This window comes from Vulpes vulpes, chromosome 6 (genome assembly GCF_048418805.1).
Source record: "Vulpes vulpes isolate BD-2025 chromosome 6, VulVul3, whole genome shotgun sequence".
NCBI classification, from domain to species: domain Eukaryota; kingdom Metazoa; phylum Chordata; class Mammalia; order Carnivora; family Canidae; genus Vulpes; species Vulpes vulpes.
Window position 1 is genome coordinate 109,638,302 of NC_132785.1, and position 17,074 is coordinate 109,655,375.

Here is a 17,074-nt window from a genome sequence, read left to right on the forward strand (position 1 = left end):
CTTTGGGAATTTGGCTTTTTTTTTTTTTTTTTTTTTTTAAACTCAGTAATTTACACAGCAGGTAGAAGCTTACTGGTTCTTCTCTCACCCCAGCGTGGTGGGCATGCATATTTTGTAAAAATCTCCTTACGTGATTCTGATAACCATTGCCACTTCTATTGAGAAGGAAGTTTTCACCTGGTAGAAATTTCAGCCGAACTGATACTTAGCCTTTTGGCCCCCTGAATAATTGAAAGATTCCCCTCCCTCTATATACAGTTCATGATTTGCAACACAGGAATGACTGTATACTGCTCTTGACAAAGAATTTTTTAAAATCCTGTTAAATCTTCTACCTGTTATACCTCCAAAGGAGGGGGCTGTTTGTATTGGTGAGAAGGGAAAGCTCTGACTTTCCCTGTCCTTTGTGAGAGCTGCTTGTGTGTTGACCCTTTTCAATTTCTATCTTGTGAAAGTAGACAGATACCATCGAAGCAAACGAACACAAATTAAAGACACAACACACTGGGAAGAAAGGGAGCCAAATGAAGAGTGGGGGGAGGTCATATTTTTTCCCCTTTCCTTAATTTCTTATGTCTGTAGTTATTGATATGGAATTATTTGGGGACAAATGGAAATTGGAACTGCCTCTTGAATAGGGAGCTGGGGCTGCAGCAGGTGCATACTCCCAAGCTCAGGCTCCCAAAAATAACACAAGGGGCCCTTCCAATACCACACGGATTATTCTCCACTCCTGAACAGGGTGTCCTAATGTTCGGAATGTGCTATACAGCATGGCAGGTTCCATGTCCTGTCTCCTTTTTAAGTCCTCTTGCTCTAAGCTCTAAGCTCTGGGTCTCCAGGCTTCTGGGTCTCTTTCCCTCTTTGTCCTGCAAGGTCCCTTCCAGGCAGACAGAGCCCTCAAAGGGAAAAATAGATTTTTCCTAAGCTGTGAACTCTACTAATTAGTAGTGTTCACTTAAAACCAAAAAGAAGGAAAATGTCTTATTGTCCTTTATAATAATTTGACTGTTTCTCTTTTTCCTTTCCTACATCTTTACTAGTAAGGGGTGTAGTGAGAGACAAATATCCCTTCTGTACTCAGACCTAAGGTGTGATGTTATTTAACTTCTTAGGAAATAGCTTTCCAACCTGGAAATGGTCTTAAGAGAAATGTGTTAAGAGAGAAGGAGCATTAAACTGAGTCTTAGGAATGAACATGGCTTCTCTTTATCCCTGCCTCATTTTCTCTCTTATCCAGATTCTGTAACTAGAAAAGCTGTGTGGCTAGAAGTAAGACTAGGCTACTAGATCCTATAGGGATGAGACTGTCTCTCTTGTTCACCACCTCAGTAAAAGCAGTGAACAATGAACGAAGCAAAAAGAACCTCCTGAGCAGAAAGGAAAAATACATACTTTTACAACAAAATAAGGTGGTTGACTTCATAAGCTTTATTACCTGGGTTCCTTACAAAACCTTCAGTTCTTTCCTAAGTTATCACCAGAGAATTTTCAAAGTTAGAAGGATTTAGAATGTTCAGGCCAACCATGAAGAATGAGAATGGGGTGGTAGAAGTAGATATTTACCACAGAAACAAGTAACAGGTTGGAGGCTTAGCAGTCAGAGGTCATTTAATGTAGGAACAGGTAACCCTGAAGCCCTCCCTTACCATCACTGAGTAGGGCAGAGTGGGGATCCAAGAACCAAGGCCTGAAGGGGCGGAGTATGGTAAGGACCACCTGAGTCTTTGCATCTGCAGCAGCCCCCTAAGATGTAGTAGTGTAATGATCTATATGTGTAGTGGTAAGTAAGTAATACTTATTTTCATTTTACTAAAATAAGCATTTTTAAAAACACCATATTGCTATTTAAAATGATTAAAAGTTTAAATATCTTTGTACATAAATGATTTCATCTTTTTATTCCCAAATGTGTCATTTCTTGAAAATGTGAGAGAAATGTTACTGACTAGGTCAATAAAGGAGGGATAATAGGGGCCCTTAACTGTCTTATTGAAATATATCAAACATACGAAGCTGAAAATGATGGATGGTGTGGAAATAAAAGGCAGTATTTATTTTGTTCAGCCCAAGTGGATACTCCAAGAATTAATATCTTAAGCTGTCTTGAGTACTTTTCTTACACTTTTCATTTTGCATCTCCTAAAATTAAACATTTTGCATCGATCTTGAAGAAGCAATGTTTTTGTTTTTTGTTTTGCAATTTTTAAAATTAGACTTTTTAATGAAGGATAATGAAATCACATTCAAGTAACCTGTATCCAGATCCAGAAACAGAGCATTATCAGAAAGAACCCTAAAAGCTCCTGGTGCTTTGTCTAGTCACTGTCCCTCCTCCCTTCTGCCCCACAGCTCGAGGGTAACCACTGTCCTGACATCTAATAACATAGTTTAGATTGAAAGGATATTAACGTTTAAAAAGTTTTGGAGAGTCCTTTAATGAGCTTAAGGTAAAGAAGCATGAATATATCCTACTACCCTTTATTTGACTTGTTTTTCTTTCTGAAGTACTTGAGGAGAAGGATGATTGGATTAGAGCAAAGTGGGGCAGCCTGGGTGGCTCAGGGGTTTAGCGCCGCCTTCAGCCCAGGGCATGTTCCTGGAGTCTCGGGATCAAGTCCTGAGCATGCATGTAAATATATATTCTTTTCTCTATATGCAAAATCTTAAGAATCAATTCATTTTTAAGCGAGAAAAGAATTTAACTGAAATCATAAGATTTTCGGAATGCAAACAACACTACAATAGGCAGAGATTTACAGTATAAAGCCCATGTTTGGGGAAATTCCATCCAAGTCACCTTGTATTGATAGCCCTCTCTTCTATGTGGGAAAAGAGTTAACTTTTAAGTATCCCAAGCCATGAATAGTTAATTCTGAATGCCCGAAGTGAAATGTAAATATTAATGTGTAAAGTAGGGGAAAACAATTCATTTTTTATACCTTATCAAAGTCCTGAGAATAAATCAGCATGTTGGTTTAATAACAAGAAACACAGATGATGGAATATCATAGATAGGCCTTCAGTCTAAAGGGAGAGGAGGTAATTCCCTCTGAAGCCAAAGACACAGAGAAGAGAGTGATTCTCAAAACCAAATTTTGGTTTTTCTTAAAACAGAGAAATGTACAGAATAGGACTCCCATCTTTTTCATAAACACGGTACTGGAGTACATACAGATCCGACCTCAAAATGACCACTTTGTTCTAATCCTTTTTGGTTTTTTTAAAGATTTTATTTATTTATTCTTGAGAGACAGAGAGAAAGAGAGGAAGAGACACAGGCAGAGGGAGAAGCAGGCTCCATGCAGGGAGCCCAGTGTGGGACTTGATCCCAGGTCTCCAGGATCACGCCCTGGGCTGAAGGCAGTGCTAAACCGCTGAGCCACCTGGGCTGCCCCCATGCATGCTTTTAAACTGTGGAGCTTGCCAGATTGGGAGCCCTCTGAATAGGAAAATTTGTCCAGACATTTATCTTGGTGCTTTGTTAACTAGGTGGTCTTAGTTTTGACTGAAGTTCTAGTATTAAGATCATTAAGCCATGAGACTTAATCCCCAGCTGGGATTACCAAATAGGAGTTCAGTCTAGTATAATTTTACTAGAATCCTTTTTATATGTTACATACTCTATTTTTTAAAAATTGTGGTAAAATATATATGACATAGAATTTGCCATTTTAGCCACTTTTAACTGTACAGTTGACTATTTGGTTTTTAGAACTTTTATTCATTCATATCAGTTCTTGTCAACAGATATTTAATGGCCGTCAGCTAAGTGCCTTGTGCTGAGGTTAGTAGATCATTGGAAAATTATGAAAGAAATATAAATATGCTCCCTGTTCTCTAGGAGATTAAGCCTCATTAGGGAAACAAGATATATGTATACCAGTTAAATAATGATTCATGGTGAGTAAGGCCTTGAATGTTCAAGGAAAGGTGAGAATCAACTAGGTCCTTAATTAGGGGTAGGATCTGTCTAGTTTGAAGAAGGAGGAAGTTTCAGGCAACTAAAATAGCATACCAGCTGTTTAGTGTTAAGTCCATTGTCTTTCAGACAGTCTTTTGCTTTTTTGCAAGCTTTGAAATACCCACTGTTCTGTTACTAGAGTATGCTGAATATTCAGATGAGGGATTATATTATTAGCAAGTAATTAATACTTTTAAAAATCACAGAAATCAAACTTATTTAACTTGTGATATAGACACTTAATAGTGTCTATAAATCCAGATTTATAGTGATAGAAGGGTTAAAATTGCTATTAAAATTCTATGCAAATATCTGTGTTCATGCAGCATTAAACTTTTCAATATATTACCACTTGGGAGTAGGTATTTCATTAGTGAGTTTAGAACAATTGCAGTTATAGTTTTTATGAAAAATAATTGTACAAAAATCAGCATGTAATGAAACACATTTATTGAAATTAATCTTGAGTGTCTGCTATTCTGAAATTAGGTAAGAAGTTTAGAATGGGTGTATATTGTGCATAAAGAATGAGTTATGATTAATCCTGAATAATCTTATACGTGACACTTGATGACAAAGAATGGTGCCTGTCTTGTTAGTGTATGTCTGTGTTGGGTCAGGGATTTTATCTGGGCTGAACATAATGTCTTACAATAAGAATTACAGAGTGAAAACAATGTTTTTTCTTTCTCATATCTGCAGACAGGCAAACATACACTTGGGACCCCCATGTTCACGTGACATCAAGAGGAAGCGGAAACCTGTGGCCACAGCATCTCTCTCTACCCCAAATGCAGGTAACTGTATGTAGTTATTTATTGAGCACCTACTGTGTGTCAGGCACTAAGTTATGTTTTATATACCTTTTCATCTAACTTTTATGATAAGCTAGATCATTTTATTCCCATTTTACTTGGGGAAATGAGAATGTGAGAGGCATTTGCCCAAGGTCACACTCATATTAAGAATTCAAGCCTAGGGCAGCCCGGGTGGCTCAGCGGTTTAGCGCCATCTTTGGCCCAGGGTATGATCCTAGAGACCCGGGATCAAGTCCCATGTCAGGCTCCCTACATGGAGCCTGCTTCTCCCTCTGCCTGTGTCTCTGCGTCTCTCTCTCTCTCTTTCTCCTCTCTGTGTATTCTCATGAATAAATAAATCTTAAAAAAAAAAAAAAAGAATTCAAGCCTAGTTCTCTCTAACCCTGAAATCTGTGCTTTTACACTGTGTCACGTGGCTTGTTTGAATCCCAGTATTCTACAACCAGCAATCTTCAGTCATCTGTGCTTTTGTCCTAGCACAGATAGGAAATTAGGTCTGTGTTAATGAAAATCCAGTTAGGGTGGTGGTTTATTCAGTAGCCAAGGAGTCACATGGATTTATTTACTCTCTTACTTGGTACATAGTATAATAAATTCTCACTGTTTTTATGTGTAGTAGAGTGCTAATACTTTTACTAGTCATGAAATTTCTAATTAAAAACTATTTTTCGGGATCCCTGGGTGGCGCAGCGGTTTGGCGCCTGCCTTTGGCCCAGGGCGCGATCCTGGAGACCCGGGATCGAATCCCACGTCGGGCTCCCGGTGCATGGAGCCTGCTTCTCCCTCTGCCTGTGTCTCTGCCTCTCTCTCTCTCTCTGTGTGACTATCATAAATAAATAAAAATAAAAATTTTAAAAAAAATAAAAAATAAAAAATAAAAACTATTTTTCAAGTTAAAACCTTTTAGCTTTCTGGGCAAAACCTGTTGGTTGGAAACCAAAATAGTGATTATCTTTGGTGAAGGGGTAGTGACCAAGAGAGGACATAATCAGAAGTCTGAGAAATGCTCTATGTCATCAACTGGGTAGGAATATATTTTTACACTTATATGTATATTTTTACATATATATGTGGAATATAATTTTACATATATGTATATTTTTACATATATGTGTATATTTTTACATATACATATATGTATATTTTTACATATATATACATATATTTATATTTTTACACATATATTTTACATATATATGAGTTTATATATATACATTTATATATATAAATCATGTTTATGATTTATACACTTTACATGTATGTTATCCTTTAAAAATTGGGGGGTAGTTGCTATTTATATCAGAAAGAATACTGAATTTAGGTATTTTTCTTTGAAGTTAAGAAAAGGTAGTTAAACATAATTGGTAATCAGGAAATTTTGTGTTATTTCAATACAGTTGAGGATGAATTGCTCTGGATAAAAAGATCATGTCTGTTTGTATGACCTATCAGATATACCTATAGTTACTTTATTGATGATGGTGAATTCACTCTGAGGAAACTGAGTATATCATAGATTATTTTCTTCAGAAAATACTATGTATTATATAGATCAGATCAGTTGATTGATGAGTGAAGAGTAGAGTTCAGAAATAGGAAACTCTGTCCCCCTCCCTTAATTTAGAAAGTTTCAACATACTTTGAAATTGACCTCTTTGAGCTTCTGTTTGGGGCAGCTGCTTGATAATGGTTCTTACTGGACAATCTTAATCACATGTCTGATAATTATAATAAATTTTTTCTAGTGATTTCTACATGGCCATGCTCTGAGCTGATTACTTTGCATGGATTATTTCACTTAATCTTTGCAACAACTTAAAAGGGAGATGCTGTTTTTATTCCCAATTTACACCTGAGAAAATTGAGGCTTATAGAGAGAGGTTTAATCACTTGTCCAAAGTCACATGGATGATAAATTGTGGGGCCAAGGTCAAATTGATTTCCCTATGACGCTAGTGAGCCTGCCCTCTTACATACTTCAGGTATTTTGTGTTATGTAAGATAGCATTGGTTCCAAATTAAGACTGCATCAAAATCCAGTCTGTGGTATTGGAAGTATTAAAACACAGTCTCCCCTCTTTTATCTTTTGTTCTTTCTTCCCCTCAATATCCAGCTTCTATTTTTAGCTTTTAATGTTCAGAAGACAACTGTTGAGAAGAGTTTAAAAACCTGTTCCATACTCAAATCAGGAAATGTTACTGGGGGTACTAAACAAGACTTCGGCATTAAGCATTTCTCCTACTGAGCCTGACTCCTCCTCTCACTTGTTGACTAAGGTCTGCTTCACTGAACATTTTCTTTTTTTTCTATCCACAACCTGAGTGCCCCATGGAGGTGAAGGACACAGCCCGAGCCCGCGCCATCAGTCAGTAGAACAAATGGGCTTGCTCTGCCTAACATCGGGCCATCTCGGATTCCACCTCTTTTATAGAAATGAGTGATGAAGAGAGGTGCGTTCCGCTTTGCCGCTGTATTAATACACATCAGGGGCCAGCTCCTGGCACTAAATCACGCTACTGCATACATCTGTTATCGGACTCTTCACCAGTGTGATGAACACGACTGCAGATAGAGGCTTCCTTGTGTCATTCTTTATAGGATTTTCCTAAAAGAATAAATAGCTCAGATCTCTGCCAACACTCTCCCCTGTCACTGTGATGAATTCAGCTTCTTTCTTAAACATGCAGCCACAAATCTTTTCCCTTTTCCCCACCCCCAATGGTGGAAAGTTTTGAGTTGAGATTGACTGAATTTAAAGGTATTAATAAGGCTAGAGAGGTGAAGAGCAGAAAAGAGTAACTTGTCTTCCTTGTCTTTTTATATTAATACTCAGGAAAGACCAGGGAAAAAGACCTTTTCATTAGGGTCATTAAGTAGATTCTTCTTGAAAGAGTAGCACCTTTATTTTCTTCTTTTTATCTCCACTCCCCTTCCCTTTATGGCTTTATAACCTGCACAGAACCACCCTTGGATTTTAGCAAGTAACTGTGTAAACCTGCTTCTGTTTCCATAATAGCAGAACAGGGAATGCCCAGAACAGAAGAGGGAATGCCCAGAACAGGGGAAGTCTTTACCTCGTGCTGAAGTGAATTGGCTCTGTATACTCTTAAAGAATGTAATTGGAAAAGAAAAGATGGGTTATTTTCCTCTAAGATTTGAGATTAGCTATAAGAAAGAAACATAAGGAACTCGAAAACCAGATTTCTTTTTTTTTTTTAAGATTTTATTTATTTATTCATGAGAGACACACACACACAGAGGGGCAGAGACACAGGCAGAGGGAGAAGCAGGCTCCATGCAGGGAGCCCGATGTGGGACTCGATCCCAGGACTCTAGGATCACACCCTGGGCCGAAGGCAGGCGCTAAACCACTGAGCCACCCAGGGATCCCGAAAACCAGATTTCATTTCTGAGATGATTTTTCTTCATCAGAATGACAAGAATGGAACCTTTGGTGTACGAATCCCATTCCTTCGAAAATTAAACACATGGCTCTAGGTAAAGGAGAATTAAGCGAATGATAAAGACATTGTATTCAGAGCCCTATTTCGGCCATTACCAAAGCCTCTTCTGACCTTCCTGTCCCTGGTGTAGGATATATGCCCGTAGAGCAGCAGTTGGAAGGGTACCCAGCAGTTAATCTGTTAACTAGTTAGATCAGATTCCAAATACCAGGCCAGTGCTAGTAGAGATACATTTGCAAGAGCAGGAATTTTAACTCTTTTGCTCACTTCTGTACCCTGAGCATCTAAAAGAATACTCAGCACGGATAATGGTCTCAGTAGATATTTCTCATATGAATAAGTGAATAGAATCTTAAAGCTGAAACAGTTACTCTAAAAATTATTCTTACCCTGTGATGGGATTCAGGAGTTCCATTGTAGGTCAGCCCTTGTCTCAGGTGTCATAGGGCAGATTCTTATTGCCCCTTTTTTTTTTCTTACTGCTCCTTTTTAACATTTAAATGGTTTTTAAAGTTAAAAGTGTTTTTAAAGTAAATATTGAATGGCTATAAAAACATTTATAGAAGATATACAAGGTGTCAAGAAAAACAACAGTGCAAATATCCATGTACCTACCATCTACTTTAAGAAAATGAACATTACCTATAAAACCCTCCCACTGCCCTTTTAAGTAACCATTGTCCTGATAAGGTTTTTTGGTTATGTGAATATGTTTTTTGTTAATCATTTATCATTCCTTGGGAGTTTTTTCAGATAGCTTTAACAGATATATAGCTCTCTAAGCAATGTATTGTCTAGTTAGCATTTTTTGGAGTTTTTGGAGACTTGTGTAAATGGGATGTCTTATTTTATAAGTTACAAATTTCATCCAGTTATGTTTTAAAAGTCATTAATGTTGTATCCTGTCAGTCCTTTTTTTTTTTTTTTTTTTTTAACCACCATGTACATATGGTATTCCATTGTATGATATGAGGAGCATACTATAATTAAGCATTCCTGGTGGACATTTGTGTTATATCCCATTTTGTGCTATTGTGAAAAACAACTGCATTGTTCTCTGGGAGAGCCATGTGCAAAATTGTTTCTGGGTTACTTCACACTCCTTAGGATGGCTATATCAAGGAACAGGAAACAACAAATGTTAGGAAAGATATAGAGAAATTGGAACCCTTGGGCATTGCCAGTGGGAATGTAAAATATTGCAGCCACTGTGAAACAGAGAATGGTGGTTCCTCAGCATTGTAAACATAAAACTGCCATATGATCCAGCAATTCAGTTTCCAAGTGTATACCCAAAAGAATTGAAAGCATGGATTCAAACAGATATTTGTACATCCAAGTTCATAGCAACATTATACACAAGAGCTAAAAAGTAGAAGTGACCCACATGTCTCTTGCTGGATAAATCAATAAACAAAATATGGTTTACACTTATAGCTATGGGAGTATTATTTGGCCTTGAAAAGGATGAAGATTCTGACATGCTATAGCATGGATGATGACATAATACTAAGTGAAGTGAGCCAGACACAAAAGGATAAATACTTTGTCATTTGTTATATGAGATACCTTGAATGGTCAGATATGTAGAGACAAAGTATAGTAAAGGTTGCCAGGGCCAGGGGAAGGAGGAGAGGAGGAGTTGGTATTTAATAGGTACAGTATTTCCATTTGAGACAGTGAAGAAGTTCTGGATATGGATGGTGGTGATGCTTGTACAGCAGTGTGAGTGTACTTAATGCCACTGAACTGTACATGTAGAAATTACAGTGGTAAATTTTGTGTTATGTGTATTTTATTGTAGTAAAAAAAATAAATAGAAAAAAAGTTTTCTTAGGATAAGGGTTTTTTCCCTACTGCAGTTGAATACCATATAGTAATTGTAGGTACAGTTTTATGAAATTTATTTTTAGCTAAATATGAATGAGTGTGTATGTGCATGTGTTTGTGTGAGAGGGAAAGACCGAGATTTGGGTTGTGGTGTCAAATGTATTTCTTGCTACTGTGGTTGAGGTTCCAAAATGTTTGAAAGCTGTTACCCTCAAGAAGCTCTTGCATATGTGCCATAGAGTCATACCCTATAGATTTTTTTTTGCAGTGACTTATAGTAAGAACTCATACTTGAATATGTATGTGAGTGTACATGTAAATCTGAAATAAATTCTTGAGTTCACTTTTGTATATCCTATTCTTTTTCATTAAGAAAAATATTACTGGTCATGACCTACTCAATTGACTTTGTGACCCACAATTTAAATATTACTATTCTAGTTACATTCCTAGGAGTAGGATTATTTGAGTGATAAGGTAAAACTGAAAATTTTCTAGATTTTGCTGTATTTTAGTGTATGTTCATTTGCTCTGAACAGAGTGGGCGTGATGGTGGTTTGTACCATTCTGTTCAGGGGGCATTTGTAAATGTGAGGACAGTGGTCATCACAATGACTGAGGAGTGCTTTTAGCATTCAGTGAATGGGGTCCAGAATGGTAAGTGTCCTAAGATACACAGGACAACCCTGCACAAGCAATGATTATCATGTTGAGAATGTCTTTGGTGTCCTTGTTAAAAATGCTGGACTTGAGTTTGTGATTTTTCTTATGATATGCTATTTATTGGAAACACTGTGTTACTGGAGGCGTAGCGTGTAACAGAAAGAGCCTAGGGCTTGAAGTCCAGTGTCTGAGTTTGAATATTGCTACCTACTTAACCAGCTCTGTTGGGTTCCTGAACAACATATCTGTTCTATCTTTGCCTCAGTGTTTTGATCCAGAAAATGGAGATGACAGTTCCTACCTCCAAGGGTTTGCATTAGGAAATCAGATTATGGTTGTACAGTATCTACATAGCATAGTACCTGGCACATAAGTGCAATAAATGATCATGACTACATTATGAATTTATAGTATATGAATATGAATTTGTACTGTATTTATGTATTTGTTCAGTTGAACCCATTTTTCTCAGGTATAGAAATACTTTACTGAGGAAAAAAAAGCCTTATGTGGCCTCTTGGGTTCTTAAGTTATAAAATAAAAGGATTCAGAGAATTGTGCATTGATGTGTCTCTGATTCTAATTTGTCTCCCCTTGATCTCTCCTTCCTTCCTTTTATTGTAACCACCTTACCAGTTCACGTGGATGTAGTGGAGCCAACCACACCAGCATCACAGGTCCAGAAACCTCCAAACCCTGAGTGGTTGGTCAGGACCTCTGCCGCAGAGAAAGCCACTGACTCAGCTGCAGCTACGTTTTTTAAAATGCCACCGGAAAAGAGCCCTGGATACAGCTAAAAAGCAGGATTCCATCCACCAGGAGCCACTGGGTGTTGTGAGATGCATCCTAGACTTGGTATTGCAGAGTCTTGCTTATCATAATTGACATTCCCAGTCCTTTCACCGCCAGGATGATCCTACTTCCAAACAAAGCAATGGACTTTCTCTTAGAAAATCATGTTGTGGAAATCAGTTTTGTTTTTTTTTAAAGTATTGCAGCAGCAATTTTTTTTTTTTTAAAGGTCATCCTATGTTATCTTTGTTATGTTATCATTGTCCCAACAGCTACCTACAGCTCCTTTTACAGAGCTGTTGCTTTTTGCAGGTATGTCTCTTTTCTTGAAAAACTAGTAACTGCTTTTGCATACTTTTTATGTAGAGCTTTTAATATCATTTGAAGAAGTCCCAAATTTGTAGCCAGTTCTAGACAGATGTAAACACTGAGTTAAGACCTGTGTGTGCGATTGTGTTTACAAGAGACAGAGTTTGCCTTTGAGCATGGTCTTGATTCACTGAGAGTGCCAATAAGCCAAATTCACCAAGTCCTCATTTGGAAGCTTCAGAGGAGACACCAGCAGCATGGACGGTGGGAACTTCTTCCATTTTTCTAAATGGCCCAATGGGATCTTCAGCAGCTGCACCATACTTTGCCTCATCTCCAGAGTTGGTGTTCTCCCACAGGAGGATATGTATATTCATAATATAATGAAGAAATGGTTTAGTTGTTCAGCAAACTTAAAATAGTCTGTGTATTGTGTCTTAATACAATATAAGTCATGTCACAGTATAAGCTTTTATGTACTAAATGGGATTTTTATTGTTAGCTTATAGGTCAATAACCTGTAGCAGAAATTCACACTCTATTATAATAATGGCTTCTTGGGGGCCATATTTGGGGAGAAAAATGTCTTTTTGACACGCCTTTATACTTGGCGTGTTTATGACGGCTCAGCTGCGTGTGGAGTTATATATACAGCCATGCCTGAAGTTGGATGCTCCTTTGTCAAAATGAGGAATAAGTGACTGCCTGGAGCTGCTGGAGAGAAGCCGCCCTTTCTAAAAAAGTATTATCAAGAGTGTCTGTCATTCAGGGGCCTAGTTGACAGAAGGGTTCTTTTTTGTACGAGTTGAGTACATTTACTTTGAAATACAGAGAAACGGTCCTCTAAATGCCCACTTCTCTGCTAACAGAACTCCCAGCCCCACCCCTGGGTATTTCCTGTGCTTCCTGAATAGGTGCTGAGTGCAACAGAGCCTCCTTCCCCCCAAAGCGCAGCTGTCCCCTTTCCTCATACAGAATGTGAGGGTGGGCTGCTCTCTCCTGTTCCCTTTAAAAAGGATAGTCCTTCTTAGTGCTAATGCCAGGATTTCCTTGTTGATGGGCACATGTGTGAATCTAGTTGGAGGGGGGATTTGAAACTAATTTAAATGGCACTTTCTGTAAGATGGATAACACATCAGTTGTCCATAACAAGAAGTCTGGTGGAGGGAGGGACAGATGGAGATTATGGGGTTGAGAAGTAGCATTAAAGCCAACCCAGGATCCCCGGGAGTCACCCCTGGTTCTTCTGTCATCCCTCGAGGCTGTATCCATAGCAGTATAGAAAATAAAGTGCCTGTTGAATATGAAGTGGCACTCCCAAGTTGTTTTAGTGCAGAAGGTGGGTTTTATTGTCATATGTGCATTCTTACCTAGTTCCCATCGTGTCCTGAGACACATTTCTAATGTAATTTGTTGGATTTCAGGGAAAAATCCATGGACATAATTTTCTTTGCGCTAAGCTCTGGCTCTTTAAGAGATAGGTCCTATGATCATGGCTTATTCAGACCTCCACAGTCCAGATAGACTGTTGTTGCCAAGCAGTTCTCTTTTCTACCTGTTATTACAAATAATTTATATATACAACTTTATTTACATTTTAAACATCTCTAGGATGTACTGCCATTTTACAGAGACGAGAATGGTCACAGAGTATAGCAACTTGCCCAAAAATCACAGGATCGAGCCAAGATTAAAATCCCAGATTTTCAGCCTTCCTCTGCCCTGGGTTATAATCTTTTGTTTTTCATTGATAGATCTGAGTCACTCTGAGACCCATAATTTTGAAACAGTGTGTCATGAATGTTTATTATCTTTCTTGGGCATGCTTTTCTACATATTTTGAATACATACAATGGGGATTATCCAAAAATGCCGTATCTTCCTGTAATAAGTGGGGAAGAAAATTAATTGCCTAAGAAATAGCCATTAATACTTTGCAACACAGGGTTGTAAATTGTGCTCCTCATTTTAAGCTGCTGCATGAGCATGCTGACAGAATTATTAACCAACTTACTTTGCTTGTTTTCTATGAGTCAATTCCAAAGGAATAACCTTAGAATTGAGTGTTTTTTGAATCATAAATTTTAAATTTATTTTTTATATAGCAAAGTGTATGATACCATACACTGAGTAGTCTGTTACCTTTCAACAAAAGATATAATTTCAAATCAGGTTTTATAGTCTATTGAAAAAACTGATAGCATGACTTCCTTTGAGGATAATCATTGAGCTCACATGTATTTGATCTGCTCAGAAGTGGTAACTGGAGTGGAGTTCCACAGTTCTTATGTATTTCAGGCTTCTGATTTATCCTAGCTTGGCTTCACAATCTGCCTGTCTGATCTTCTGTATTTTCTACAAGGAGCAGAAGTCAAGACATTATCCACTTGCATGAGCATCATTCATAAAAATTAGTGTTGCTTATGCATTTAAGGGAATTTGAGATTGTTTTCCCGATGCAGCATTTTAAAGGGAACAGATTCATTTGCATCACAACTCTTGTGTTGCTTTTTTGGTAAGAACCCATGCAGAAGAGGGAATTAGCTGTTTACATGGTGCCAAATTTAGGTGGGGCAAAGTGTGATCTTTATTGAGTGGTGTGTGCTTCATAAATAAGGCGCATTTAACCTTGAAGTCTTTTGAAATCAAATGCAATTAAAAATATCAGACATTGTTTTGCTGAGCTGTGAAACAGGCTGCAAACAAAGCCATTTGGCAGCAGAATGACCAAAAGCTGAAATAAAATTTCTTATTCTGTGATGCTTGTGGCATCCTTTTTGCTAATGAGTAAAGCTCCGCACTGACGACAGGTAATTAAACTATTTATGAATCCCACATAGATGACTGTGATCTATCTTCTTGCATTTTGGCATCAGAAACACAGTCTGGACCACAGCATTGGAAGTTCTGGAGCTGCAGAGGAACAGGGCTATCACAGAGGTCACTTGGAGTCGGACAAATTAGAGTCATGTGAAAGGAACTAGGCTGGCAGTGTCATTGCTGATGTGAGGGCTTCTCCATTTGGCTCCAGGTGAGGGCTCCTGGTGAAGTTTGATCATTTCAGGTCTTTTCTTTAGTTTGGCTTCATTACTGTGGTCTGAACCATACGCCTTTTGTTTCCTAGGGAGAAAGCTAAGTAGCAGCATTGGGAGCCATAGTGTTCTGTAAGTCTGGTGAGCCTTATCAGAGACTGGGTGAAAACAGTGGCTAGAACAGACTCTACCAGTGGTGGATGTGGTCCAGTTGGGGGCACAGTTTGCAGGGTACATCTTGATGCATGGCGTGACAGGAGGGATGGTAAAAGCAGTTTGCCATTGGTGCCAGCTGCTCCCTTTGTTAACGCTTGAGCTGTCTTGTCAGTATTTTCTTATCTCCTGCTCCAGTCATGCCAGCTAGTGGAGTTACTAATGGTGGTAGCAGTCAGGATGGGTCCCTACCCCATCAAGAAGTGGTACAGAGGGAAAAGGTGAGGGAATCGGTGGGTTCTGCTGTGACACTAAGTGCAAGGTGGCCCAGAGATGCTTTTACCTACATTAAGATCCCAAAACAGATGAATGTCAAATGCCTGGAAACAGCAGCATTGAAAAGAAGCAAGGGAAGTGAATGATCTTGCTGAAGAGTGTGGATTGTAAGGTTTTTAACAAGCCCAGCAAAACAGACCTTGGGCCAGAAGAGCTTTGGCTGTCACCGCAAATAGACCTGATAAGCACTTGGCAAAACTGCAGGGTTTTTGGAGTGAAAACTTTTCCGAGCACACTATCAAAGAATGAGGCGGATCCCAAAGATGTTCACCAGGGAGGGCAATCTTGGCAAAGTCCCGAAGTGAGAAAGCATGAGGAAGAGAAGGAGAGATGCTTAGTCAGGGGTGCTGGGGCCCCTTGACCACCAGCAGCAGTACGTACTTGCCCCTACCAGACCCACTGAATCGGAAACTGAGGGTGAGCCTGGCAGTCTTACTAGCCCTTTGGGGACTCTGGTGCATGCCAGTGATTTGAGAACCACAGACTGTGCTGTACTTAAATGTTTTAATATATGGGCATCCCCCTAAGCTCTGAGGTACACGTATATTTCCCTCCATAACTATAGACCTGTTTTGTGAATGATTCTTTGCAGAAATTGTTAATGTCTTTGTTTCCCATGCTTTTTCTTAAAGCTCCTAAAAGATCTCCTGGAAATACTGAGAATGAATGATGTGGAGAAAAATGCCATCAAGGTCATATTTAGGTGGATGGAAACAACCTTTAAAGTGGATTAAAATATAACAATGAATTTTTAGTCTGTGAATGATAGTCGTTTTTCACAATAGACAGTAAAACATTTGTGTAAGGTACTGCCATCCATGATTTCATGATATTTGTTCATTACATCTTAGATTCCCGGGAAAATGTCGTGTATTCTCCAGCATGATAATGATGAAGTCTTTAAAATATGGCTGACAAAAATGAAAATAATTGGAAGAAAAAACCACCCTGAGTACATAGTGTTGTATAATAAATACTTGTGTTATTGGTGATCTTTTGCTAGGACTTAATCTTGGTACTTCAGAGCATGTAAAAATCAATTTTCAGTGATCCACTTAATCACACCCTATTGTCTTTGTTTTACATTTCAGTGATTCTACAGGGCTTGGTGGCCAATAGCAATTGCATGTTCTATTTTTTGTTGTTGTTGTCTAACTCATGGATTCAGCATTGCAGAATATGGTACTCTAATCCTAAAGCTTTGTAATGAAATCACAACCATTTTTTTTCTTTCGGTTTTATTTGAATGAATGGGGCTAGGCTCTAATTTATGACTAATGCCCACAAACCCATTTTCTCTGGGAATTTGTGTGGTCAAAGAGGAGTTCTCTGGTATCATTTCTCAGATGTTCATGCTGTTTTGTGTGTAGGACTTAATTGATAAAGGTGATTAAGTGAGGGCTCAGAGATATCTGGGCCACTGAAAGAAGTTTGTTGTTACAGTTGCCCTGGAAACAAGGCACGGCTTGTCACTCAGGACCACAGGACGAACACCAGGTTTGGGTCAGGAGGCAGAAAGAAGACAGGAACAAGCAGTAGGTTTAGGCCAGAGCCTTTATTGGGGTTTCCTCTAGGAAGGCAAAGCATAGTGAACAGTCTAGAAATGGCTAGTTTGACTTATTCTGGGGCCTTTGGGCTGCAATACACTCTGTGGTTATCTGGTATCTGGGCCTGGGATGATTGCTTCTGGAATGTAACAGGCCAGATGGAGG

The 17,074-nt window shown here is 38.6% G+C and overlaps 1 protein-coding gene across 5 annotated transcripts in view; it reads left to right on the plus strand.

Annotated features, from left to right (window-relative positions):
- Positions 1-16,354, plus strand: part of GPATCH2L (G-patch domain containing 2 like) — a 56,013-nt gene extending 39,659 nt beyond the window's left edge. For all 5 annotated transcript variants that reach the window (XM_025996407.2, XM_025996409.2, XM_072762079.1 and 2 more), the window contains 2 exons: positions 4,667-4,761; positions 11,377-16,354. In XM_025996407.2, coding sequence (XP_025852192.1) covers positions 4,667-4,761; positions 11,377-11,537 — 256 coding nt within the window. In that variant the 3' untranslated portion in view covers positions 11,538-16,354. The remainder of the gene's footprint in view (positions 1-4,666; positions 4,762-11,376) is intronic.
- Positions 16,355-17,074: the final 720 nt, after the last annotated feature.